Consider the following 27,795-nt stretch of genomic DNA (forward strand, 5'->3'; position numbering starts at 1 on the left):
TCGTTTGAGAAGCATGGTGCAAACAACCACCCTTTCTCACTCTCGCCCCCTATTCAACAGGCCCTGGTTTAATAAAGGCACTCCCATAGATGGACCTTGCCGGGAGCTGTGAAACTAAGATGTCGATTCTTTGACTATGCGTGCCGGTGGCCATTGCCCATGAGCTTTGACTTCTTATGTGGTTGAGTTATTATTCTATGTCTGTCTAGCTGGTCGAGTAGGCTAACCATGTCACCAACGTTGACCACTCATGATTGATCGTTTGATACCTACCTACTCATGTCATGACCAATCTCCCTCCCATAAAAAGAAAGAAGACGGGATATAGCAATTGATGAGCTTGAGCTGTAAGCATCCCTTTTTCTTTACGCCTATCTGAACAAACAACCAACCCTCTCTAGAAAGAGGTCGTACATCTCGTGCTTAGTTTAGCACCATCACGTCACTGTCCAATTGGTCCGCCCACGTACATGATTTGCCGGCAAGACATCCAGTAGAGACAAGAGACGTGTAGACCAGGGGTAGAGAACATGGAGAGAGATAGAGGAGCAGAAAGAAAAGAAAGGGGATTAAAAAAAAAAAAACCACCAAGGGGATCAAAAAAGTGACCGCAGAGGAGTTGAACCCTCTTGCCTTTAAGTATAATATGAATAAGAATACTAACCGCTAGGCTACACCGGCCCGGTCAAGGTAGGGAGGGTAAATTTAGGTATTTATTGACTGAAGCGAATGCCTTGAGGGATATGATATGTGCGGGTGTGCCGTGGTTGAGTGAAACTTTATCGCAACCCTCAAAAGATGGAGTGTCGTTGTGAAGGGCGGGTGGAAGGGGACGAGGAGATGATGGCTAAAATTGAAAAGACCGAGAGGAGAAAGAACGATGGAAAAAGCACAGGCAGTAGCGGAAAGAGCGATTGGGAAACTGCATGAGAGAATCATGCGATGTATTGCGGGCAGCTTAAGGAGAAAGAGAATGGTGTAAAAGGACCTCCAGGTTGTAAGCCTGCATGCACTGGTGAAAACCACCTTAGAAGTTTGCAGCTCTTTGGGTCTCTCATGCACATTGGCATTTGAAACAATCAAGAACAGCAAACCTGGATGCCATTCATATCATGTATTTAAGCCATCGCCTTCCTCTACCTAGAAGCCCAGTACCAGCAGGGCGGCAAGATAGAGGGAGGACAAGCCATACCCGATGGTCAACTCGACCACAGATGTAGTGTTTGGCACATTGGGCCTTCTTCCACTGCTACAGACAGTACCTGCGTCTCTTATCATCTCTTCACTTCACAATTGTTTCGAAATACCGAAGAATAGCTCATCAGATGATGGCAGTGGCTCGTTTGGCGGCCACCAGCATCTGAGCAAAGGCCGTATCAGTCGCCTAATCAGTCCACTACGCAGTCAGTGCATTAACCTTTCTCATTACCCTTCCTGTTCTTGAATATTGAATGTTTGGATATGATGATTACTGGGAATCTCTCTGAGCTACGCTGAAAGAAAATATTTTGTTGGTAAACTGATCCTTGACCAAGACTTCCTCACATTCCACACACCATCCTGTCCTTTGGATCTCAGAGAAAGTCTTCTAATTTTTCAAATTCTCCTATCCAGATAACGGGCGACGTATTCAACGAATAGTTGATCCATTTCCTGGCGCTGTCGGATCTTGGCTTCGGTCGATATCTCTACCTTGCGCCAAACCTTATGGTGTTACCTTCTGTACACGATACGAAAAACCCCAATCTGGACATCTCCCATTATTCGGCAGAGCACGAGCACGGGGCTGGAATACCAATCCGGTGATCAGATGGGGAGTACAATTAGCATTTCGATTGACTCGTTTCCCTTCTCCCCGCCGCTGCAATAGGGACCACACGTCGTCACGGCAGTCCAGGTTTGTGTCACAACGTTTCCAGGAGCAGTCACTTCGATTTACAGGGGAGCGAAAGGAATGGCCAAAGATATGTTCAAGGCTTACGGATATAACAATAACGTCTCTCCACAGCCTCGCAGCTCCGAATATCCTTACACCAGCTATCCCATCGCCACCAACCAGGAGCTGATTGCTCCAAACCATGCGAACGGCATAGGTGCAGACGGGATAACTACCGTTTGTCGCACGTTGTGTAAAGCGGTTCAGTAACATTGGCCCGTTCAAAACACAAGTTCTCTCGCTTCTTCAAGGACCTACTGGCAAGACAACCTTAGGCACAGACGGTACCCCGATCAAAAGCAAAAGTATATGCAGTATTTCTTACACAGGCTGAAATGAACTGCTTATACTGACCGCCGAAAACCCACTAATAATATGGATGCCAGTAAGTTGAGCCGCCCAAACACACTCTCTCCCAACCCAAGCATCGGAATGATAAGATAATCCTGAGCATGCGAGCTTCACGAAGCACTGAGCACGCAACAGTGTACGTACATGACCTGAATAACAGGTGCACTTATCACTGCCTCGCATTTCCCGTTCTACCTCTTAGTTCGACTTGCTAACCTGCTTCAATCCATACCAGGTAGCGTCCAATGACGGAAGATCATTGACAGCGCGGATTTCCTTCCGCCTTGCTTTTCTCTCGTGGCCCAATCCACAGTGCATAAGATTGCTATAAGTTGATACCTACCTCCTACTGAAGCTCAGCACTCGCTCCAGGCTCTCTGCCCCCCTTAAAAAAAGTCGAAAAAGAGAGTGATAAAGCGCGTTTGAGACATGACGACAGCGGCCCAACTTTAGGCAGATACATGTCGCTAACATGTACTACCGTACCTTCTTCCGCTTCGACAGAACGACGCTAAGCTGGCACTCGGCTCCATATCAACTCATTTCAATTTTTCTTCAACCTCCGTTTCCTTTTTCTTCATCATTTCTGAATGAGCAGTTCTGCCCTTTCCCCTTCCGCTCTATTGAGACGGCGGGGGATCGTGGCATGATCTGCCGCAAAAGCCTGGGCACCTTTGCTAATATTCAGCTTACATGCACAATGCTACCTAACATATGGCGTAGTTACTCCTGTCGCCAAGTAGAGATCATGGTATGTACCACCGAAACCCTTTTTGCCCTCCAAGAATCAAGCCCCCAAAACACAACGGACCTAGTTGGCCCTGTTTTCATGATGAAAAGACCATTACACCAACTGAACCTCTAAACAATCTACATAACTAGAGCGTTATGTTGAAGTTACATTGGAGACCTGATCTGAGCAAAACACACAAAGACCATGGATTTGGTCGGACCGCCACCCCGACATTTCTCAAACGCTGTAGAGGAATGCCTTTGCTAACTTTACTGCGTTTGAAGTTTAGATATCTACGTGCCAATGTATTCAATATGGGAAGCACACTGCTTCATATAGGCGGCGTGGATGTGGCCACACCAGGCATATGTGCGCATGTTGGCCGTGGCATCTCAATAGTTCCCGTGGATCAAGACGTGACCGGTAGCAGCCATCAGATAATACATAATTCGCTCATTCATAAACATCGCTTTAGTATACACCAACCTACAGCCTCGTCCACATGTGAACCAGTAACTCTCTCCCGTCTAAAAAGACTGCCGTCCCATGCATATTGTGAGTATCTTAGTATCGTATCGTCTCCCCACCCAATGCCTCCAAAAACACCACGACGCCGGAGTACTGTGATCCAGAGAGGACCACTATATGTAAGCAGCCTCGGGCGGCCAAACACGACTTGACCCCATTTCGTGTACGTCCCTGGCATGGCTGACTGCAGCACCTCCGACTCGACTCCAATTATTGGCATTTACTCGACCATTGCTTCGCCTGCAGCCACATCGCCGCCCACCGGTGGCTGTCCCTCTAGGTGCGGTCTCTTCGTCTTTCGAGCATCCTGCACCTCGATGGGCCTCTTCTTGTCCTTCTCCCGTTGGCTGACCTCCCTAGCAGCCTGCCGCGCTTCGCGTTCCTGCTTTTCCTTGGCGCGCCGGAGAGCCTTGGATTCGAACTCGTGCCAGTCACCTTGGATATCGGCCAGCCTATAAAAGTCTTGTTAGCAAACATATTCACTGTGCCCATAATGCATACGCCATGTCGAAAAAACTTACGCGGTAGCTTGTCTTGGCGGTGGCTGCTCCGTCGTGAAGTAGGCATGCTCCAGAACTTCGGCAGCAGTGGGCCGCCTGGCCGGGTCGTAATGGAACATGGAGGTGAGCAGGTCGAAGGCCGCGGCGGGGACACGCTCCTTGTACTTTTCGGCAAACACGTTGGGTTTGCGGTAGTTGGGCCTCAACAGCTCGAACCATTCCATCTTGGTGAGATCGGGCCACTCCACCTTGTTAGGCGTGCCGAGGATAGCGTAGATCTTGTCCAGCTGGTTGATCTCGGTGCCATCGCCCGGGAAAATGGCATGGCGAGTAAATATCTCGACCATCACGCAGGCTGCGCTCCACACATCTACCGCAGCTGTGTACTGAGTTTCACCAAGGAGCAGCTCGGGAGATCTGTACCAAATGGTGATGACGCGATTCGTGTAATCCAAGCGATGATGTTTCGCATAAAAGCGAGCAAGCCCAAAGTCGGCGAGCTTCAAGATGCCGTCACTGCTCACCAGGATGTTGGCTGCCTTGATGTCTCGGTGGAGGACCCCCTGCCGTGCAGATAATCCAATCCTTCAAAGAGCTGCTTTGCCATGTGCTTCTTCTCCGCAGGGTCAAGTTTGTATGAAGGATGGTTGAGCAGACCCGTCAAGTCGTGCGACAGGTACTCGAACACCATATAGCAGCTGTTATCCTCAACCATGACTTCCATGAGGTTGACAATGTTCTCGTGTTTGAGCGACTGCAGCAATTTGATCTCACGAACAGCCGTGACAGGAAATCCATCTCGTTCGCCTTCCATACGAATCTTCTTTAGGGCCACAAGCTTCTTTGTGTACACGTTAGTCCCCTTGAAAACCTTGCCGTACGTGCCGGACCCCACGACAGACTCGTTACCCGGCTTTCGGAAGTACACGGATTCGGCGCGGACATGTTCGGACGGCAGTTGGGGACGTGGTTTAGGGCGCCGTACTATCTTCCTCACTCTTCTTGTACGGGGGGCTCAGGCGCGCGTTGCTGCTGTGGTTGCGGCTGCTGTCGGCTGCGCTGATAGTCGGATCGCGCTCTCGAGGAAGCAGGCTCAGTAGGCGTGCCACGGGGAAGATCTCGATCTCGATAATCTCGATGATCTCGGTCATCAACAGGTTGATCCCTTCGAGCAGGCGTCGCACTAAATTTCTGCGAAATCTCGGGTTTGGGGGCAGTGGCCGGGGCCTTGGAGGTGGGCTTGAATGCAAAGCTGAATTTAGGGCCGGAAGGAGGTGCTGCAGCGGCCGGTCCCGTCGGGGGAGCACGAGTTGGTGGTGGCATCTGCTCGGTATCGTCCATCCTATCAGCGCCCGCATCTTCATGGTGAGAATCGTGAAGTGGCCGTGTAGGGCTTGCTTCGCCCGAATGCTCATTGTAATTGGGAGCTGTGTCGGAATGAGCCGAGCCTGCATAATGTGGACTGGTTTGTTGCGGCGTGTTTTCACCGGAGTGGCTAGGAATATTGCGACCAGCAGCCGGACCCGTTGGAGCATTGAGGGGCGCAGAAGTGAGACCATTACCCCGTGAACCACCTCCACGAGACGAGCTGAAGCTACTTCCACGAAAGCCACCACGCGAGAAACCACGGCCGGCAGCTGGCCCTGTGGGTGGTTGGGGTGATGACTGTCTTTTGTCGTGTTGAGCTTGTGGGCCCGCCGGTGCCTGCGGACGCTGGTCATTTGGCGAGTATTGCTGCTGGGTACTCCCACTGCCGCGGGCCATTCCATTGTATGGTGACTGTGGTGCAGATGAGCCATGATGAGACGAGCCAGAAGTCACGTGGGGCGGGGATTGATTATGGCGTGGGTCATTCGAACGCCGGGGGGAAAGCTGGTGACGTGTGTGAATTGTGACTGCTTCGAACCTCGCCTTTCCGCGAGAAATTCACCTCGATACTATTGGCACCGGATATTGGGGGTCCTCCTCGCTTGCCGAAGCGTGGCTCGTCGCGACGTTTGCTCTTCTTGCGAGAGGCAGAAGGGCCTGTAGGAACGCGTGGACCATTGTCATCGCGAGGTGAAAAAGGCGGATGGCCAGCTCTCGGATGGTCGTAGCCTGGTGAGGTTTGCCGGATATAAGATCCGGTCTCTGATGGGTCTCTGCGCGGCCTTTCTGCAGGAAGTGGAGAATGTGCGTGAGCGAACGAAGACCGCCGAGAATCTGCTCTGGGGAAAGGCTGCGATCCATTACAGGATCGTCCCTGTTGGACGTCGAAGGTCGATGAGATGCCGACGAAGATGGCCTTCCTCTATCGAATTCCGCGTCGTGTACAGAAATAGGTGACCGGCTCCGGTGCCTTGGATGATGTGAATCTAGTTGATCGGGCTCTGGCAGGTAATGCTGGCCTTGTCTCTTGGAGCGTTTCCTGTCTCGGCGACGGCTGCGATCACGTCTGGACCTCTTCTTACGCTTCGGTGGGGCGGCGCCGTCGTCACGCCTGTCCCTATCAGGGCTCCGTTCGCGTGCTCGTCGGTCTTCGTAATGCCTGTCGTATCTATCGTCAGATGGAGGAGGCGGTGGCACGTCGTCGCGTGAGTAGCCCCGATCTCGAAATGACTGAGCCCGCCTGGAATAAGGCGACAAAGACCGCGACCTTCCGCGATGCGAACCGCTTGCTGGCCCTCGAGGAGGTGGTCGGTCCGTTCTTCCTCGGTCTCTGCCGTCGTCACCGTGGGTGCTGCGATCGCGTTTCATCGCATCATTTCGGAGAGCATTGAGCTCTCCAGGTGGGGGATAAACACCAGCGTGGTGTGGTTGATATTTGTTGCTTGAACGATGCAGGTACTCTTGGTCGTCGTCGGGGATGCGTTCGCGATGATGCAGTCCGATCGGGCGTAGATGATGTTGGTGTTTGTACTCTCTGAGGGTTTGATCGCCTCCAGCTGCTGCTATATCAAAGTCGGCCATTTTGGCAGTCGGGATTTGCTAGCCCCAATGAGTTCGGGCAGGGATGCTGATTCGCGCGTGTTCTGTTCTGGCGTGTGCGGCCTGGCTGGGCGGCACAGTACAGTAGGTACCGTACGCCGTTTCCAGCGAGGTGCAGGCCGCTGGAAGAGCCACTGGAGGGGGTCCTGTGTGCTGTGGCAGCAAGATTAGTGGACAAGCCGCATACCGTGGCTGGAGAGCTTGGGTTTCGAACAAATTAGTCCAGCTCGTTCCCACTGTGTGTGGTCTGGTGCCAGCGAGTGAGCAAGCAGCAGGCAGTGTTGTATACCAGCCGGAATACAGCACTTCAGCTGGCCAAGCTTGCCTGTCGATTTGAAGGCTGTCAGGACTTTGCCGAGTCTCTCCGTGCTGTTGTGTTGCTGTCTGACCAAAAATGTGGCAGAGCAAGGGTATCCGGGGCGGAAAACTTTGGCAGCTTTGCGGCCTGTTGAAAAGTGGACAGCCCCTCGAAGTTGTTATCCAACCTCAAGGTTGCTCAGATCTCAGGCCGGTGCCTTTCCACCAAAACTGGCTCGCGCCGTTACGACTTCTTCAATTTTCCTCGCCCGAAAATTGGATAGACGAACAGGCGCGAGTCCCAGTCTTTAATATTGTCAAGGGCCGGCAGCGGTCGATGCATTTGGGTGCACCTTTAGACCACTTGCAGCCAGCCCTTGTCGTGAATGGTCGAGTCAAGTCAAGCAACAACGAAAAGCTATCTACGGATTGCTACTCGGCATGATACCCATCCATCCTCCTCAGAACACAGCCGTAATTGCACCGACAAGCCTTGTAGTTAGCACAGCGTTTTAACTAGCCCCGGCAAGTGACGAGTTGTCCCAGCTTTTGGGAATGTTGATTCTCCCTACGAATCCGCAATCTGCTTTGTCGATTGAATGCGAATAAGATCATGCTGTTAAGCGAGCGCGATAGAAGTGCAACCCGGAATTGATAGCGGGTGGGATTTGCAAGCAGAGGACCCCGGAGTATGCTTGTCAGGGCAAGGAATCATTTCATCTCGAAATCTCGATTTCCTTGCTTCCCAAGAAGGCAAATCGGATTTCCGACCTCCAGTTCCACAGTTGCGATACGCAGGTTAGCACTGGAGGCTCAGAACAGAACTGTCGTTTCCATGAGGGGACCTGGTGCATGGGCGGTTTTTGCTTCGATATCCGAGAACGTGAAAGCCGGCCTGCCGTCGACAACTCGCAGGTTGATGTCGCGATAGCGCAGGAGCCTGCTGATTTGCCCGTCGGCGTAGGATGTCGACATGAGCGGATGCCTGTCAGATAAAGTCGGCTATGTATAGTGAAGATAGTGGAGGTCGCTTTCGAGGTTCGATGATGCTGTGCCAACTTCGTCCGGGATGGCGCATGCTGAAGAGCTCGGGGCGCGGTATCCTGCCTTAGCAGTGCTGAAATCTCCAAGACACAAGCTATAGAGGTGATTACACCGTGAACAACCCTCGCTAACTGCACGACCCAAACACAGATCGTGCAGATGAAGAGACCTTCCAAGGTGAACCAAGAAACAGAGGAAGCTTCTGTAATATGATACGCGGTGAAGAAGCCCTTGGGGGACCGTGATGCCGAGCCTCCTAAAAGTCGGTCCAACCGCCATGGCAAGCATCAACGTAACAGAAATCAAACATCGTGGAGAGAACCCGGTTCTCGCGATTCTAATGTCGAGAACCGGGATTCAGCTCCAACTCCAGTGATTTTCAACCCATCCCATGAACCTGCCAACTATAGGATCGTTTATTGAGTTGTGCCATAGCGAACTGGGTGTGGTTCGAGTGCTCCGGTTCGGGGATTCGAGAAGTACCATAACGCAGCCTTCAACCTACAAGCAACCGCATTAGGTCGCTCAGGTCCTGGCGACAAATGGGGGGAGGGGGCCGAATTGAAGAGAGATGGACGACAAGGCGGGCTGTTGATGTGATCAAGCGGGTGGGTAAAATAGGTAGGTAGGTCAGGTCAGGTCAGGTCAGGTCATCTGGGATCATTGCCAACCGCGACACTGCTTGTCCCGTCTTGATCGGATGAATGCCTCGCGCTTGGCGAGGCAATCAGTAATCATGGTATGGGGCAAAGGCATGGTTGCGAAAACAAAAGTCCACCATGATTCTATCAGGGCCAGCAAGGTTTAGGCAATGATGATGATGTTCGATGGATTGTGTATGTAGTGTGCAATTTGTTGGTGTCAGACGTATTGTTGCGGCAGATAGCTGCTGGTTGGTGTGTTTCCGTGCTCCGACCGACCGCACTGACACCTGGTATCTAAGGCACTACGCTTGGTCAGGCTCTCTGGACAACTGGCTCGCAGTCTGCAGCTAGCCGCCAGCTGCCAGCTCAGGGCATCTTATCGATAAGCCACGGCCTGGGTCTCGGTACCATGAAATCGACTCTCCATACCTTTACTCACCGCATAGCTCCTGTAATCAAATGGATCATTGCCCTCCACATGCACTTATGAAGTCCTATCCACGCTTGTTTTGTTTACACTTGTTTTGTTTCTCGTCCTGATTTCCACGCTACCTATTCCCACGTTACTACGAGCATGTGGTTCCGCCAGAAATTCTACGATCCCGATTCAGAACGGATATTGTGTGGGTGTGAGATCCCCTTAACTTTGCCTATGCTGTCGACATAAAACTTTCGAAACGCTCATATTACTCTGTATCCAATCGGTAGCTTGCCTACCATCGTGGTGTAGCTGAACTGGAGCGAGACTAGAATTGGCCACTGCTACATATATTACCCCTATAGCATGACTAACAGTTCCTGCCGAGCCTCGGGTTCAGCAACCACGCGTGTCAAGGTCCAAGCCTGCATTTACAATTAGGCAAGCTTCCGCCGAGAACAAAGTGGCAGCGGTAAGGTGCTGTCTCGTATTAATGAGATGTCTCTGAACAGTCAGTCATTCATGGCGTCTGTCGGGTGCTTGCCCCTTGGGCCGAGAGGGTCCACGTCAAGCGCACATGCAGATGCCGTTGTAAAGGATTGGGCAGTACGGCTTGTACTGAGGCTAGCCGGCCGATATATCAGTACTGACGTCGATGCAACCAAGGCCGTGCTCCCAATATACGATATGTTTCTGCTGAAACCAGGGACCAAAGGCGCATCTTGTCTTTTAGCCAAGGAAAAAAAGGCTTGATGATGGAGTGGCTTGGTCTCAAGTTTGCCACGGCCGACAAGCCTTGAGAAGAAGGCAAGACTTGCAGGGGCTAATCAGGAACGTGGCAAGCCAGCGTTCTGTTCGGATGGCAGATTCTGTTGCGGAGCCGGATATCGATCACAGGACTCAAGCATAAAGACCACCCAGTCGAGGAGGCGTTCCTTCAGTACTCATCATCTCGGATCGATCACGTTCCTTCCAGCTTGGACGAGATGGTTGACGCGGGGTATAGGCCATCTTCCCGATCGCATGAATCACGTTGCCCAGGATGTAAGTGAGTGAGATGTGAGCTTTGAGAGGGGGTCAGCTGAGATCATGAGCCCCGTAACCCTGACCTTGGTGTACATAACCCCTCATCACACAGGAAGCACCGATACCGATGTCTTTTGCCTGGAATACGATCGGGAATCCTATCTAGCTTCTGGGCTTGATGTCGTCAATGGTAGTGGGTGAATCCTGTGGAGACATCCAGTTTACAAATCGTGTTTCGCCAGTCGCTTCACTACTAACATCCATCTTGAGTGGAACTAGCCTACCAGTGCTTTCCCGTGTGTGTGTGTGTGTGTGTGTGTGGGAGTACTGAGGGTGGTTACAGTTGCTATTCCTGGTGCGGAGATGGGTTCTCGTTCAACACAATAGCGACATAGGAATACTATATTTGATGGTGTAGAGTTCGTCACATGTTCAGATGACACTGATAGACCAGGCTCGCGTCAAGCTGCAGGCACCTTTTTGGCTGGTAAGCGCCAGCCCATGTTGGCGCAGGGGCTCTCAAGGATGCACAGGCCGAGCCTTCTGATACGCCTTGGGCATCAGGTGGATAATGGGCAAGAAGAGGAGGGCTGGTGGCTGGCGTGTGTACGGTACTACAAGCACACACGATGCTGGAATGGCAACCAGTTCGCCCTGGCAGATATAGTGGCACCATTGAAATCAAATCCGTTTGCCTACGGTAGGTATTGCTCTACATGGCATGACTCGGGCCAGAAGGGTTGTGTCTACTGCTACCTGCCTTGGCAGACCTTGCCCAGGATCGTATAGATGCGAGAGACACGGTGGTTTTCAAATCTAACAATGGGCAGGTCTTCTCGAGCAGCGTTACTACGAGCAACCTGGATTCGGTCAGCCGTATCATGCGGGTGGGTCAGGAGGTGCCACTGCCGCAACGGTGTCTTTAAGGGCTTCCACTAGAGCCTGCTCACGAAGACTTTGGTTGTTTGCGTGCATTGCCCACGGCTCCCCATAGAGCTGACGACGTAAGAGGTCTGCCGTCGCTGCGATGCCATGAGGGACATTCTGAGAAAGAGGAAAAAACCGGGAAAACGGATGATGTCTTTTTGTCTTGGAGGTTGGAGAGGCTGTCTTTGATGTGTCGTTCGCCGAGTAAGTACTCGACTGTGAGTACTTAGTCTCAGACGGGAGGTATCCGCCTGCCAAGTCCACCGGGGGCCCATCGCGACCAGGGTATGACAGGTCCCTCAGTGGGCTCGCAAGGGCCGCAGCCAATCAACTTACAAGAACAGCTCCAGGATAGCGGCCGGGGCCTGCAACAAAAGGCCCCGACCTAGACCCGTTGCGGCTAATCTGCACTCCTTGAGGCTCAACTTCAACCTTATCGGCACCATTAGCGACTCGACGAAACATGACGTTGTAACAGCACTGCTTCATGACCCCATCGCCACACAATGCCATGCCTGTCCTCCTGGCTCGGCTCTCCCTCTCGCTGCAAGCCTCGCTGCCTGCCAGCGCGTTCATGACAGCGCCCGCCAGGAAACCCAATTCCAGAGCTGCCGCACGGGGCGCCCATGTCCGGTAATCCTCCGAACGCCTGCAGCTCCCCCGTCCACCGCTCGACGCAGCCCAGCAGAGACCCCCAGAGGCCCTCAGAGACTCTCTGGACCGTCCTCGACCAGCATCTTCTCTCGTCTGGGCTCGTCTGGAAAACGGCCAGAGTGAAACCCATGGCCAATCAGGCGCGTCGGCTCGAGCGAGAACGCCCGGTGTCTCCGCTTCTACACCCCAAAATATACATGCGCTGACGATAGACACCCTTGAACAACCTGAGATGCTAGCTCATGGCGCAAAGCCGGAAATCTGAGACCCGCGCGGGGACCTTGTTCGGAGAGTGACCCTGGCAGAGAGGCTAGCACTAGCAGAGGCGCCGTTCCCTTATTTGCAAATGTCTTTCATGCATCTGGGCAACTCTTGTCTCTTTCCCTTCGGACTGGTTTGCGGCCTGGAGCGTGCCTCTTTCCACATCTCACTTGTCCCAGTTACCCCGAGGGTGCTGCAATCTTTCGTTTCTCTGATAGATCTTTTTCGCCATCCATCTGCTGGTTCAGGATTTGTTTCGTCTGGTCTGTGATCCAGCCTCTTTTTGCGTGTCTGGCTAGTCCATCTTCATTCTATCTCATAGTGACCATAACTATATTTCCTATTCTCTCCATTCACTGCCGTCGTATCCAGCACCATTGAGTCCGCGACCCATCATCCTGCCGCCTTCATGGATTAAATGATTCACTTCGACCATCAGGATCCTCAAGGCTCTCATCACCGCCCCCAGGTGATCAGCCGCAACAATGTCGACATTCGATGATCTTGCAGGTCGCCACCTCAACGGCGGCACCTGGTCGGCGAACACGAACTTCTCTTCCGGAGGCTCGATGGGGTTATCACAGGCAGCGGGCAGTAATACGACACTGGCTGTTATTAATCAGTTCAAGCTCGAGGCCGCGAGGTCGATACGAACGTCCACCATCGTCCTCGCCGTCTTCAACACCATCGCGGCCTTCGCCACCGCCATGGGCATTCTCTACGACTGCTATTCCAAAGCGAAACGAAACAGGGAACGGCCGACCGACAAGTAAGCCATCCACCGTCTGCCGGCTCCGTGGGCATGGCTTGGGGACTAACATTGGCTTTAGGGTAAACATATTCACTGTCGTTCGCGGTACCGAAACCTACCCATTCATTCTGTCTCTGGGTATCACCGTCCAGGGCATAATATTTGCTGTATCTCAATCCAAAGGCATGGATGCGCTATTTGCAAAGGGATGCTCCCTCATCTCCCAATTCATGTGGCCAGGTGAGTGCTTTTCAGATCAACCTTCTCAGGCAACGAGGCCGCTGACCACTTTCAGCTATCTTTATCGTGCCATTCTTACAAGTGGTGTTTGCTCTCGAGGTCACATTCCGTGGCGTGAGGTCGAAGCCGTTCCCTTCGAGAGGCAAATGGACTGTCGCTATCTGTCTCGCCTCATTCGTTATTATGCTCTTAGCCACCGGGCTCGTGGCTTTCTTCAACGCCGCCGCCAATATTTGCTACGCATCTCTATTCTGGTTTGTGGCGAAATGGGCTCAAGGAGGATTCATCTTGTTCACGCTCATCTCGGCTGTGCTGGCTGCAAGTACCTTGACCGTCTTCATCCAATTGACCCGCCACGCGACTATTGAGACAACGGAGAGAGTCCTCGCCTCGAGGATGGTATACTATCTTGGAGTAGGCATGATATCCAATGTAAGTCTATGGCTTCGTCTGCTAGCGATGGCCGCTCACTAACAGCACCTGCAGATCCTCATGATCCCATTCTTTCTCTGCCTGACAGTGTCCACTCCGAGCAGCGGCGATTCGGACATGACCTTGACGCTTTCAATGATCTCGACAGTGGTATCCAACATTTCAGGTCTCATAACAGGTGGTCTTCATCTGTTCCTCCGGTCCAATACTATCTCCACCATTGGGCCAAGAGACAAGCAAGCCGAGTATGAACGACAAAAACTTAAGCATAAGATCCGGGGCCCCAGCCCCAGCGACAATTACTTCTCGAGCCAGATTGAGAAGCCCGTTGGTGAACCTCGAACACTAAAGCAAGCTGAGAGCCAAGAAAACTTGGTTTCGGCAGGGAGAGACGTTGAGGAAGGAGCCGTGGAGTCCCAACCGGCCGAATACTTCAACTTTAGCCAGCCCAATCCTTTGCGCTCCCACGCCGTCTACACTCCGACGCCAAATGAGCCAAGAGCCCCTGAGCCTGCACAGCTGCCCGCAACGCAGGAAGCTGGCGGACACGGTCACAAACGATCGACATCCTACTCTTTGTTCCCAAACAAAAAACCCCAACAACAATAACCCAGACACGACTTCGGTCGCACTTCTACCTACCACCACCTACAGTCCCGAAATAAACGTACACCGCGCCACCCCTGACGAGAACGCGGAAGACTTATATGAGGACATATACGAGACCCTGAAACCACCGCCAAAGATGGGTTTCTCCCGCCACCGAAGAGAGTCGTCGCTGGTTTCAACTGCCACAGTGCAGATTGGCCTTCGATTCTCTAATGTCAATGACATGCCTCCCATGGTCAACAATGCTCCCACCCAGGCTGAGAGGGAGAGGGTGCACAACCTCGAGTATCCCCATCCCGCTGTCAAGCCAAGCCCGCTATCCAACCCTCCAGCGGGAAGCGAGGAGCCCTCACGGCGGAACGTGCCCAACGACGATCCGTTTGTAGACTCAGCACGCTTCCAGACTCCTGAGCCGCCGAAGGAGGAAGAGCCTACCCTGGGAGGCTTCACGCTCAGTCCCACGGTCTACTCGCCCAACAGCCCGACCAAGAGCAAGACCCCGTCACCCAGGGGCGTAGGGTTCAATGTGCCCATCAAGCGTTCCAACACCAGCCCTGTGCACAATGACCCGCCATCCTCGCCGCCTCCGCAGCCGAGGAACCGTGGCAACTCGGACGCGGCTGCCGAGACCAAAGACGCCCGGTCGGACTGGATCTAAGTCTTCCTTTTTTTGTTCAGCGCATCACTTACTGCACTGCCTTGCTGCTTCGTTGGCAACTCGGAGGGCTACGTAACGACCCCCGTAGTCCTTCGTTTTGCAGAATACCACCATCAACCACGTCGCGTCATCGCCCGACCGGCATAATTACTACTTATTCTTCCGTCTCTTTCCACTCCTTTTCGACCTTTCTGACCAGAGCACGCGCACACTCCTTTTTTACTCTTCACACACACACACCCTCATCTTACCCCCTTCATCTCTTTTGATAAAGGGGGAAGCCACCGACCAACGACCACCAAACTCTTTCTTTTGATCCTTGTTTTCTTTTTCACGACCGAAGCGGCGTTGTGCGGGGCATATGTGATACCTGAACAAAACCGGCTGATTATTTTACTTTACCTGTCTTTTTTATTTTTGCGTCAATCCATCACTCTTCCTCTACCTTACCTACCTACTACTACTACCAAAGGAGTGCCGTGCGATGTGGATCAGTCATGCATTGGGAGAAAGGGAGGAAAGAGCGTTTGGAGGCGCAAGTGTATGTCTATGTCTGTATGTACAATTGATGGGCGGGTTGGATTGAATTTTTAAGGAGCGGGCCGAGGAAATGCAAAAGGGATGAACTGGGAAATGGGATTACTACTACAACTAGATGGGAGGGAGCGCTATGAGAGCAGGATCGCAACATCGATATACCAAAGGGGTAAGGGGGCAAATGGAGGGCCGGGGAGGGAACGGCAAAACCGAGATGAGAGGTAGTTGCCCCTCGCCCAGATGTGAGCGCAATTCTATAGCATCCCATCTGTTCTTTGAGACATCTACACCGTTATAATCTCATGTTGCTGTCAAGTCACAGTCATGTGGTTGGAAAGTGGGCGAATCCAACGCGGAAGAAGTATTTGGTTATAGATCAGAGAGGGAAGAGAGAGGCACAATCTGAGTTCTGTCGTTATTTTCCATCAATCACCCCCTCTTCGAGACTACGTACTACGGGTGACTGGCATGTGTGTACCTGTGCGTGTGCCCCATGGCGGTTTGGCTTTGAGTGAACCCACCAGGTCTTCTGTTCGGACGGAGGAAAAGATGCGGTTGGGTACCATCTGTCTATCTCATCTATTTCTGTAGATACCCCAGATTACACATTAGACGAATCTGATCGAGTATCTAGTTTGCGAGAGGGCCTTTTCCATGCGCCAATCGCAGCGGTCCGATCCCGCTTACATTGCTTTTTTTCTTCTTCTTTCTTTTCAGAAACGTCTGAGCGTCTGTAACATCATATATCATACTGTTGCGTTCAGGTACACCCGGATGATGGCCGATGATGGCGACGCGGTGGAGATCTACCCCCGTAGCGCTCTCTCTCTCTTTCTATCTCGCGCGGGGAGGTTTTGCAATAATCCATGTGAGTGAGTTATCAACGATGACAAGAGGCGCCACTTACGTTACGAATTGTGCTTCCTTGGTATGCCCCCTCTCTCTGTCGTTACAGATAGATTCGATGAGGAGGCAGTGCAGTGAAATGAAGGCCGCTTGCAGAACAATACGTCGGCCAATTGGATCTTGAATTTCCCTCCGCAACCAAGTCGGATCCGACACTGAGTGTATCTGCATGTTCGGCCAACCTGATTCAACATCTCCACCGGCAGGCTGTGTATGTTTGCGCTTGACTTCAAGGTTCAAGTCAACGATAGTGGGTATAAGGAGCTGGCAGTATAGAGAGGGGCTCCGGGGCAGTGCATCTAGACATTTGGCGAATGGTAAGTTGTCGATTTGGTTTTCCTCCTCCTTTTTTTTCCCCTTATTCTCTTCCAACAAACTCGTACGCGTTTTCTCGTAGAGCAGGGACTATTTGGTCTATGTACCCATGGCAATATCCCAGACGACCAGTCCGTCAGTACCGTTCGGCCGACGTGAGGCAGCAAAGAGTCCAACGAGTCAAGTCGCATAAGAATGGTATGTCGCTGAACAGCTTTACCAGAGTTGGAACGAAGCTCTTACAGTCAGTCCACACACCCCCGCCTCATACATGCCTGGTACTTGAAGCAAGTTTTGAACAGGTACATAGACTACTATTCTGCTCCTCTCTGCTCCGCCGCTATGCTTCAAGCGCATGATCCTTTTTACATAGGGGGCATCTTTGATTACAATCATCTTTCACATACTTGTGCCAGACAGAAGGCCTGATCGTTGGGCTGCAAGGTGCCATATGGAACCGTGAGGTTCAAACAAGACAAGGGCACACTGCCCGAAGTGTGTGACTGGCTTTTGAATAACCCATTCACCATGCTGAATACCCCGTTTGTGGTAATTTAGGACCTTGTATAGCAGTTGGCCTACAGGACGACTTTTGGCAGTCATATATTGGCCATGGCTGGATTGTACTTCGTACGAACCAATGATACAACATTATCCATTCAGTGAACGGAGCCAAATCCGGTGGACTCAAGAACCATTTCTGAAGGCTACCAGCTGGATGGCGCACAAGGTATGGCGCAAGCTCCTCCTTCCAGCAGAGAATTTGCAAGGGCAGCTTAGCCTACGCATATTCATTCAAAAACACTGGGAAGACTCAAGGTCGTAGACGCCGAGAGACTGCAGTGCACACAGGAACCAATCGATGCGTGATAGCGGCAAGCAACACATATATATCTGGGTATTTGTTTCCATATACTACACCAAGCAACCCTGCTACTCTTCCCAAACGACCCTTTCACGAGGCAAGATAAAACGCGTTCTCATTGATTCTTGAGTCCCTTCTTCGCCTTGAGAGCCGTCATCTTGTCATCCCATTTCTCCCACCCAGCCTGGCACAGGTCCTCCTCGACGACGAGATCCCTAGCCCGCAGAAACCGTGCCGGCGGGAGGTCGAGCGCCCAAGCCAGCCAGCCCGACTGCCGCAGTATGCTGGTGATGACGAACCAGACCACCGCGCTGGCCGCGCCCTGCGCCGCTGCCGACCAGGACCTGTTTCTCCGTGTGGTAGTTGAGGTAGATGCGGGACCAGGCGACGGCGGCGGCCATGCCGAGGCCGCAGAGGCTCCACGCGACCCTCTCGGGCAGGCTCATGGGCGTGTGGTTCCTCCGCCTCTGTCCCGTGGGCGTCGCGGGGCGGTGGCGCACCACCAGGAACAGGGCGAGCGAGACGGCGAAGTAGGCGACGAACTGCGCGTGCGAGCTGGGCATGCCGTACCCCTTCCCGTACATGCGGCGCGGGCGCTCCTCCTTGATCAGCCGCTTGAGGGCGAAGTTGAGGGCTTCGCACAGCAGCTGCCCCGCGAACATGAGCGCCACTTCGGCCTCGCGCGTCGACCAGACGAGGGTGGCGTACACGACGCAGAGGCCTTGCGGGACGAGCGCGAGCCAGGCGCACAGGTATGAGATCGGGTCGGAGGGGTCCTATAGAAAGTAGAGGAAGCAATTGGTTAGCACGAGCTGCCTCGGAGGTGAGGGCGGAAGCACCATTCCAGCCGAAAACGGTGGTGGGATTGGGAAAGAGAGAGAGAGAGAGTACACATACATAGTGCACATGCGTCAGAGACAGGGACGCCAGGGGCGCCTCGTCGGACATTGTATAGGGTTTGTCTAGGCGGGTATGGTTGCTACAGTTCCCGCAGCTGCACTCGAGATGTTTGCTGTGGTAGGTCGGTGGTGGCAGCGTGTCGAAGGAAACCGAGAGGTCGATTTTCCAAGGAGCACATGCCTGTTTCAGAGAAGGGTCGCTGGTCTTGAATCGCAAGGCCAGCGCGCTAAAAATTATAGCGTTGATGCTGCCTCTCGGCCAGCTCCTTGCTCCACCACCTGCCCAATCAAGTCCACCAGACCGATTAGCAACGGGTTCTGGAACAGCAAAGACAACATTGAAGACAGACGACCCCTCCATTGCATTTCGTCATGGCTAGCTGGCCTGCAGTGAGTGCTTGCTGGCAAAGGAAACCCGAGGAAGCCAATTGCAACTGGGAAATGAATGAGTCATCCGGAGTAGAAGTTCAGGTGAACTTATTAGAGCTTTCTCAGGCTCGGCTCTCCTGGCACGCAGCAGAAAAAGCTTATTAAAGCAATAAGGGTCCTTTTGATGCAAGTTCAGACTGTCCAGTCTGGTGGTGTCGCCCGATTCCCACTGCACGTCACCTCTTACCTAAAGACTGTGGTTACTAACATCTTACATAACCTGCTCTCATCTTTGCAACCTCACCATCAGAAAGACTACATTTACGTCATCTGCTTTTTGTCTCTCGTTTTCTTTTCTCGAGGAATACGTTGAGAAAATGCAGACTGCAAGGTTTTCTCTTTGACCAACGGTGTACTGCCAACTGTCTTATCAATTTACAACGTCTTGGATCAATCCTCGGGCGTTAACGACGGCTTGTTCCGAGCCATTGTCAAGAAGCAGCTCGAGGTTCCGGTGTCCGGTGCCGTTGCCGCCAGTCACAAACCCACCAGCCAAATCCCGAGTGCTGCTACAAAGGTGAAGGCACCGGTTCATCCTAACCACCTCCATCACACACACGCGTGCGCGCGCACCTCGCTTTATTATTGATCCTCCTGTCTGTATGCATGCATGCATCTATTATTAGGCTACACTAGTGTCGGGTTTACCAAGGAGTAGCAGCCTAATAAACCTCACCCAGTTTATTTTATCCAACCAGCCAACGCCGCCGTCATACTATTGCTCTCTCCCACAACAACCAAGAGTGGCAAAACCCCAGGAAATATCCCAGACCGAGGTTGGACGCGAAAACCACTTTAATTTTCACCATACCGCGCCGCCAAAGTCAACCTCTTTTTCTCTTGCCTCTTCTCCCACATGCTTCGTCGCCCACGATCCTAGGATGCGCGCCGTTACACGATTACACCAGCTTGTCGATCGCTTAGAGGGCCGGTAGCATTAGTTTATCATGGACGACGACGAGGACGTCCGCGCGGTCGAGCTTTCCACCATTGCCGCCATCTATCCAGAAGAAATCCGCGTCGACGACGAGGACCCGTACAGCTTCACCATCGAGGTGCCCGTGAGCCTGAGCAAGCCTGTCGTGGTCCAATTCCCGGCCGTCTCCTCCTCCGACTCGGCCCCCCATCCGGAGACCGAAAACCTGGCAGCCGTGGCAGCACCATCCGCCGTCAGCGGCGCCACCATCGACTCCCAAGAACTGTCGAATCTACCTTCTCTCGCACTGCGCGTGACCCTGCCCGAGGGCTATCCCGAAGCGAAGCCGCCGAGCCTCAGCATATCGACCTCGCCGCCATGGCTACCGACCGAGATCATTAAGAGACTGGAGGGCAATGCCGAACGGCTGTGGGAAGAAATGGGCCGCGACCAGGTCGTCTTCAACTGCATCGACGATGTACAGCAGGCAGCCGGTGACGTTTTTGGGCTGGTGGCCACGAATAACACTCTGGAGGTATCGCCAGAACACAAGATCGCCATCCTCGACTACGACAACATGGCCAAGCGGAAAGCCTTTGAGAAGGAGACCTTCGACTGCGGCATATGCTTAGGTAAGTCTTCTGTTTTCTAAATGCTACGGGTTGGATCGCGGGCTGACACGGTTATGCCCAACCAGATCCCAAGAAGGGCGCCGTCTGTCACCGGATGCTGGACTGCGGGCATGTATTTTGCATACAGTGCCTACAGGACTTCTACAACAATGCCATCACTGAAGGCGATGTCGCATCAGTGCGCTGCTTGGAGCCTAAGTGTGCCGAGGAACGGGAAGTCAAGGCAAGAGAAGCGGCGGGTGGGAAGAGACGGAAGCCTAAAACGTTCATAAGCCCAAGCGAACTGCTTCAGATACCCCTCGACCAGGACATGGTCAAACGCTACGTTACGCTCAAGCACAAGACTGAGCTGGAATCGGATAAAAACACAGTCTACTGTCCTCGATCGTGGTGTCAGGGGGCCGCGCGATCGAAGAAACACAAGAAGCCACAAGGCCTCGACTTTGCTGCGGATTCGGATTACGAGTCGGATGAAGAGAATGCCGCGGGCAAGTCGTATGCTGACTACCGCCAAGATCTGCTTGCGATATGCGAGGACTGCAGTTTCGCCTTCTGCTCGCGGTGCGGACAGTCGTGGCATGGCGAGTTCAAGTACTGCGTGCCCAAGGAGCGCAAGGGGGAAATCACGGAGGAGGAGAAGGCGTCTCTGGACTACCTCAAGATGCACACCACTCCGTGCCCCACGTGCGCCTCTCCCTGCCAGAAGACACACGGCTGCAACCACATGCGCTGCTTCCGCTGTCAGACCCATTTCTGTTATTTGTGTTCCGCGTGGCTAGATCCGTCGAATCCCTACCGCCATTTCAACATGCAGCCGGGGGCGAGATCAATGGCTGCTACATGCGGCTCTGGGAGCTGGAGGGCGGAGACGGTGCGGACGTGGGGATTGCCTACGGCGGCGGGGGACGCGTTGCGCAACGCGAATGTGCCACCGGGCCAGTACGGGCAACATCTGGAGATCGTAGCGCAGGACCAGGATGAATCGGATGACGAATCCGAAGCTGATGTGGAGGATGCACCACCAGCAGCAGCAGCGCCCGCAGCAGCTGCGCGCCAACAACCGGCGGCACATGCCGCCCCGCAGGCGGCTCCAAGAAATGCCGAACAGGCGGAGCAGCGAGTCGCTCGCGAGGGTCCGTTAGTGCTTCGCATCGAGGGTAACGCGCCTGCGGCTCGAGGTCGTGGTGGAGGAGGAGGCAATCGCCAACCTGCAGCAGCACCTGCAGGTGGTGGCCGCGGCGCCGGTCAGGCGGTGAACGAAGGTCGACCGGGTCCTGGAGGTCGAGGCCATCATAGGGGCGGCGGGCAAGCGGTCCGGGGATCAACCGGCAGCATAACAGACAACGGGGACAAGGCCAGAACCATCCGGTCAATAGGAATGCTCGGAATGGCCATAATGTGGAGAACGGCCAGCCGCCTCCTGCAGCGGGAGGAGGCGGAGGGCAACTGAATCAAGTCGACGAGGCATGGGTGCGGCACTTTGTGCAGCTGGCTCTCAACGACGAGGAGCACCTCGTCGAATGGGACAGCGGTGACGAAGACTAGCAGCCTAGGATTTCGAGGATCGTCAGGAACCCGACATATCCAGCTGTCAACTTTGGCGAACTGCTGGGGTAAAAGATGAATCCAAATGCGGTAACCAAGATGTTATCTACTTATCTAGTGAACCCCGTCAGCCGTGACAGAAAGCCCGTGACAACCTGAACCGTTGCGTTTTGGCCACTGCGTTCAATGCGTAAACGTCAAAAAGGTGTGAAACTCCACGAGGGGTAACGACCAAACTGGAGAAATGTTTGGGTCGCAACGCCGCTAATGTTGCATCCCACCGCCTCTGGCCCTCTGCTAAGAGCTGTCAAGTAACATTAGCACGGTAAAAGTGGCTCCTTGAACGGTAGCGGATGATTCCTACGGGCCATTTTTGCGTTTTTCTTCCCTTTCCTCCTCCTGGGTAGGAACAGAAATCCCCGGTAAATCACACCACGGGGGCCAGGCAGATCTGGCTGGTACGTTGAGGTAACATCGATGGCGAAATCTCGACTGCAACGGCGTTTGATGATGGAATGCACTGTGACAGTCACAAATCCGGCCGTTTCAACTGTGACGAGATGCATTCCGCGGTAGGTAGGTGATTTCCCTAGCATAGTCTTACGTTGTTTCTCACTGCCGAACTTGCCTCGCTGTCGGATTTGTTCCAGAAGGTTTCATGTTTTTTTTGTCATGCCTTGTTGGTTCCAAGAAAGAGTCACGAACGGTTCAGGAGCATATGTCAGACAGGCATGTACTGTAGAGTCAGACCTGAAGCCGGTATAGCAGTGGCCCGAGTCATCGATTATAGGAGAACTTCCGACTTTTCATACAGTCCTCATGGTTCGACCGACCGGCTGCACTTCCATCGCTACGATTGGCTGGTTTGTGCAGGCCGTGATATACCGGTCCGACCTTGGTGCGAGCTTGTGACTTGTAATGTCTGCACCGGGGATGTAGTGGTACATAGCGCCCGCGGCGGGTGAGCTGCAGCCAAGGACGTTACATGGTGGCGCCCATGGGATTCTTCGCCGCAGGAAGGCTGGACGACAGGACGCACTCAACTGCTGTTTAGGGCAAGGGACTCTCTCCTTTGCGTCGATGTTGTTTCTCTTTCCGACCGCTTCTGGCGGTTCAAGCGTGTAGCTGTGCTCGTGCGTGCAGCTCCAGCCGAACCAGCCCTGCCATTGGCAGCCTACACACTGTAGAGAGAGAGGCCTTGACAGTCTCCCAGCAAGCGAGCGACGGGTGTGCTGGTAATGAGGTCACAGTTGGCAACGGGATTTGTGCATGCGATCGAAGACTCTACACGTGGGGTGGATATTTTGGTGTGTAGCCGTCACATCATACGAGCTCTGCACGATGATTGATGACTGGCCCGCGTGCTGCGTATGGAAAGAGGAGGTGGTTGGCTTACCTGCAGCCTGCAGGACCTCGAGATATTCCCAAGACGCATCTGCGTCAACGTAAAGGGTGGGTAAGAGAGTGATGAGACGTGCTGCTGGGCCGGCTCTCGTACATATGCCAGAACCAGACGACGTACACGGAGTGGTTGGACCGTACTGGCAATTCCATGGTGCTATCCAAAAACAGAGATCGGCGGTAGCCGTACCTTGCTCCTAGTGGTTAGCGACATGTACAGTGTTGGGTCGGTGGTGGAGGAGATTGGCCATGGTTAAAGTCCGTTTGTACAAATCGGCTCTTGCATTCACTGGCTACTACACGAATCCAGAAGCTGCAGTGCATAACAAAGCCGAAATATAGCCTCGCAGGCCTCTCTCCAAGTCTTGACTGCCTATCATTTCGGTAAGCAGTGCATATGAGCAGTGGCCCGCACAAGACATGAGCAAAAGGGGGAGCCGAGACGATAGTGCATTACCTTGCCCATATTTGATGCTCGACGCCGGGACAGGAAGGCGCTTCGCGGTCCTGCTGTCTGTCAGCTGTTAATCATCCAGAAGAAATGTGAGGGCCGGGAGTAGGTATGTATCTCCAGAATGGGAGAGTGAGGAAAAAAACCGGACAACGGATATGAGGCGCCCAGCGGCGTGGCATTGCTGTCAACTGCGGGGGGATGACACCGGTAGTGGTAATAGCAGGTACCGAAAGACACTATTGAATGGTTCAAACAAGGCATAACGGCCAAATATTGATCACGGAATGGCCCAACTTGGAATATATGCGCGAGTCATTTTGTGGCTTGCGTTGGCTCTTTGATATGTGCATGACGAAGCGCAGTGGGCTTAATAGAGAAAAACATCATGCGCCGGGCGCCAATGCGAAATATTGGCCGTGCGGATGGAGAAGATACGGGAAACAATGGGCTTTTGGAAAATCCGTCCAGGCAGTGTGGAGCGGCCGGGCCAGCATGTCTGCATGTCCTTCTGTTGTCGGCATCACGCCTCGCAAGATTGCGGCCGAGTGGTTTTTAGATGAGATTAATGGGAAAACGAGGCAGTGCCGGGCGGTCAGTGTGTTCCAAGTCCCCAAATCCCAAAGGCGATATCGTTTTTTGGCTGGGAGTTGAGGAGGCGTGGGGTTTTCTTGGTCGGCTAGGGAAGATGTGGTTGAGATTGATTGATTGATTGATTTGGGTGGGCTGGGAGCTTGGGTATTGTACAGGTAAATTGGGATTGTCCAGGGACTGCACCCAGGACTGAACCCAGGCTGCCAGGCCTTAACCCAGGACGCGGGATGGGATCCTGGAAAGCATCTCCTAAATAAATAAAAATCCAAATTGGAGATATCTGGGGAAGGCGCAATTACACCACATTCAAAGTCTAATCGGCTGTGGCTGAGAGTAGGCGATCAATTTACTGTTCCATTCACAGTCTCTATCATACTACTAGACACACCCAACAAACAAAAATAGAAGTTGGGCGGGATGATACAGCGCCATCTGTCCTGTTTGTTTCTTCCCTCCCACCAAACAGAACAGCGCCTGATTGTGCTGCTCATGTATAACTGAGCTTAGCGGATGTTACGGCATCACTCACAGAGGGAGGAACCGGCTGGTAGGCTGGGTTGGCAGTGTAGTAGTAGCTTCTCCAACTACCACCACGATCTGCGCCAGGCGCTGACTGAGCCTATGAACATCAAGTGTCTATCTCATATATCGAGCCTGCGCATATGTAAGCGAGGCGTAATGCTGCGAGAGGGTGCATGTGTAACTCCCCCCTACGTCATAGGCCGTTGTAGACGGTAGACGGACAGATACTACTAGAGCGTTGCCGGAAAAGAAAGAAAAAAGCAAAAGCGACCGGAGGACATAGTCATCTACTAGTGACGGATCTGCTTGTCGTGTTCGGAGATTTGGAGGTTTAGCTGACCACGTCTGCCGAGCTCAGGTGGTGAAAAGACATGACGACGGCTCTCCGCCTGTCACTGAACACAGGCGCAAGACCAATGAAGATACATAATAAGTCATAAATGTGTACATCGACATTTGCAAAGTAATGATGTACTGCTGTGGCCCACAGAATGCGTTAATCCTGTCTTGGGTCTGCTCTCCGATAGGCTAGGATCAGCAAGGGCAAGGATATGGGTAAGGGGGAGAAGTGACGGTACCAGGTACACCCTTCGTTGAGTGTGACCTCAGATCGATCACGGTTGATGTGATGGGGAACTAAGTGGTGCTGTATTGGCGATGATGGTATATTGCAACCTGCGCAATGTCCAACTGCTTATTCCTACACGCACACGCACACGCACACGCACGTCGAATTCTGGTATGGGTGCCCGCCCGGCCATGGCCAGACCTCCAAATAGGTATGTAGGTAGAAAGTCAAGTAGATACTCAATGAACGAACGGAACGAACGAGACATGCAGAACCTATCAAAATGCGGGAGCAGCCTTAAAACGGACGACCGTTTTTTAGCGAGCTGCTAGCAGCGTCATAGTCGCAAACTACTGTAAAAGATTCTGCAAGTGTGGCCTGTTCTGACCAAGCTGAGGGTACTTTGGCCCAATGGCGGCCGGCTTGATGTCTACCGTAGCCACCGATCACGGATGTATTGGGGCAATATTTGGAAATCAATTTGGTGTATGGACGGCCAAACCAACCAACCAACCAGCCAACCAACGCCGCACCCAGCACCTGCTTGCTTGCTGTACGTCTACGGTCGAAGAAGCAACTGCCCCGTTGGGCCAACGGCCACATGCAGCTGCTCGCCGGAAAGGTGGGTGAACCAGCGCTTTCCTTCTGCTTTTGCATGTCGGTAGTCGGCTCTGTCCAATGGGCTTGCGTGGCCCAGATCCCAAAGAAAGCACCGATGCCGACAACAGCGGCATGGAGTTGAGCATCTCTGTACTGTAGCAGCGACTCTCACTTCCGCTCCCAGACTCCCTCTCTCACTCACACTTGACCGTTCACTTCTGGGGTAGATGATGCAGGTGTTGTGTACCAAGCCACCTGGGTACGGTAGGATTGATGCAATCTCGTCACAACGGGAACCCGGCTCGGTTCGAGTCTTACCGGCCGCCGTTGCTGTTGCTGTTGCTGTCCATCCTCCATTCTTTCGATTCCATGCCGTTTCCCTATCTTCCACATATTCTCCCCCTTGGCCCTGCCTGTCTCCCCCTTGGCCCTGGAAGTTGCTATGGTCGAGGTACGATATAGTTTGAAACTTCAACGCCCCCCCCTCAATATCCTCTTCCTCCTGCCCCTAGCCCCTATGTATACACATCTCAAGACAGACAGGACTTCCTTGCTGAGGGATCGCCTAGGCCTGTTGCTAGGATTCGAAGTTTGGACCAGCCAGCAAGGCGAAGTTCTCGCTGGCCCCGCATGCAGACCCCTTGTTCTTGTGCACCCACCCTAGTCTAACACTGAACCCCCTATGCCTAAATGGGGACCCTCGCTTGGAATAAGCCGCGGCCGCACAGTATCTGACTTGCAACTGTGGTCTCGCCCCCGAAGGTCACGATGGGAAAGCTGTCAGACATGTCAAGTCAGCTTCTACTACACTGCTGAATATCTCCTATGTCGCATTCTTCATGCTGATCAGGTCAATCTGGGTTTGTTTCTGTTGCGACTCTGGCATTTCCCACCATCCACCCGGAAAGGATCATCGGAATTTTACATTACGGGATCATTCCCGGTCCGCCTGGCCAGGCTGCACAGCACTACCTAACGTTGCCCAATTTTTGTTTCGAGTTCCTACCGACGGCATTATTGGTCGACGATTCATTTTGCACCAGAGTGAAGTTGATATTGCCCACGTGCAAATTCATTTTCACCTTAATACGACTGCACAGGAGGACATTTTGGAGGCTGGTGCTTACTGACTCGGCCACCTGGTCAGGTGATAATCCAGACCGTAGCCAAAGACGGGTTCACCCTGTCTGCGCGAGCTTGCGGTATCGCTTTGCAGCTCGTCAAAATTTCAGATCCAAGATTGTTTACTTCGTGCAAGTTCGTCGGGATCAATGTTGGCACCGTAGCATGAAAATCCGGGAAAGATCCCGAGAAAACAAGGTAAACATTCGATGCTAATAAAACAGTTCCATCCCGAGTGGTTTATACTTCCAGGACATATAGAGAAGCTATTGCGCTGCAACAAGAAGGAGAGTGCTACCGGTAGATGCCCAGCTGCCGATGAACAACCGGTATTCATCAGTGTCCAGTCGGCCGAGAAAAAAGAAAAAGACCGGCTCTAAAACCTTAGCTGCTGGGTTCGCTGCGGCCAGGACCCTGAACAGCTTCACGCTACTGAGAGGTTAGGCTGGGGCGGCAGCTGGTGTCGGATAGCAAATGCCATGCCGTGGTGCGGTGGCGGCTTCTGTTACTGTTATTA

General features: G+C 53.1%; 6 protein-coding genes across 6 annotated transcripts; 2 read left to right on the forward strand and 4 right to left on the reverse strand.

The window, feature by feature from the left end:
* Window positions 1-3,768: 3,768 nt before the first annotated feature.
* Window positions 3,769-5,847, reverse strand: PG997_012088 (Protein kinase-like domain protein; the record flags this gene model as incomplete). The annotated part of the gene is given in 4 exon segments (XM_066816402.1): window positions 3,769-4,000; window positions 4,070-4,564; window positions 4,609-5,032; window positions 5,046-5,847. 4 exon segments carry the CDS (start codon window positions 5,845-5,847, stop codon window positions 3,769-3,771), a joined length of 1,953 nt encoding a protein of 650 aa, XP_066662094.1.
* A 127-nt stretch (window positions 5,848-5,974) lies between these two features.
* PG997_012089 (uncharacterized protein) lies at window positions 5,975-6,997 on the reverse strand (the record flags this gene model as incomplete). The annotated part of the gene is made up of 1 exon (XM_066816403.1): window positions 5,975-6,997. One exon carries the CDS (start codon window positions 6,995-6,997, stop codon window positions 5,975-5,977), a length of 1,023 nt encoding a protein of 340 aa, XP_066662095.1.
* A 5,774-nt stretch (window positions 6,998-12,771) lies between these two features.
* PG997_012090 (uncharacterized protein) lies at window positions 12,772-14,976 on the forward strand (the record flags this gene model as incomplete). The annotated part of the gene is made up of 5 exons (XM_066816404.1): window positions 12,772-13,055; window positions 13,117-13,277; window positions 13,333-13,709; window positions 13,764-14,259; window positions 14,324-14,976. The coding sequence occupies 5 exons, from the start codon at window positions 12,772-12,774 to the stop codon at window positions 14,974-14,976; spliced, it is 1,971 nt and encodes a 656-aa protein (XP_066662096.1).
* Window positions 14,977-17,714: 2,738 nt separating this feature from the next.
* PG997_012091 (uncharacterized protein) lies at window positions 17,715-18,547 on the reverse strand (the record flags this gene model as incomplete). The annotated part of the gene is made up of 3 exons (XM_066816405.1): window positions 17,715-17,870; window positions 17,899-18,375; window positions 18,497-18,547. 3 exons carry the CDS (start codon window positions 18,545-18,547, stop codon window positions 17,715-17,717), a joined length of 684 nt encoding a protein of 227 aa, XP_066662097.1.
* A 1,327-nt stretch (window positions 18,548-19,874) lies between these two features.
* Window positions 19,875-22,020, forward strand: PG997_012092 (RWD domain-containing protein; the record flags this gene model as incomplete). The annotated part of the gene is made up of 3 exons (XM_066816406.1): window positions 19,875-20,475; window positions 20,541-21,737; window positions 21,830-22,020. 3 exons carry the CDS (start codon window positions 19,875-19,877, stop codon window positions 22,018-22,020), a joined length of 1,989 nt encoding a protein of 662 aa, XP_066662098.1.
* A 3,833-nt stretch (window positions 22,021-25,853) lies between these two features.
* Window positions 25,854-26,513, reverse strand: PG997_012093 (uncharacterized protein; the record flags this gene model as incomplete). The annotated part of the gene is made up of 3 exons (XM_066816407.1): window positions 25,854-26,304; window positions 26,359-26,411; window positions 26,475-26,513. 3 exons carry the CDS (start codon window positions 26,511-26,513, stop codon window positions 25,854-25,856), a joined length of 543 nt encoding a protein of 180 aa, XP_066662099.1.
* Window positions 26,514-27,795: the final 1,282 nt, after the last annotated feature.

This window comes from Apiospora hydei (assembly GCF_038363865.1).
Source record: "Apiospora hydei strain CBS 114990 chromosome Unknown utg000009l_segment0_segment0, whole genome shotgun sequence".
Classification (NCBI taxonomy): domain Eukaryota; kingdom Fungi; phylum Ascomycota; class Sordariomycetes; order Amphisphaeriales; family Apiosporaceae; genus Apiospora; species Apiospora hydei.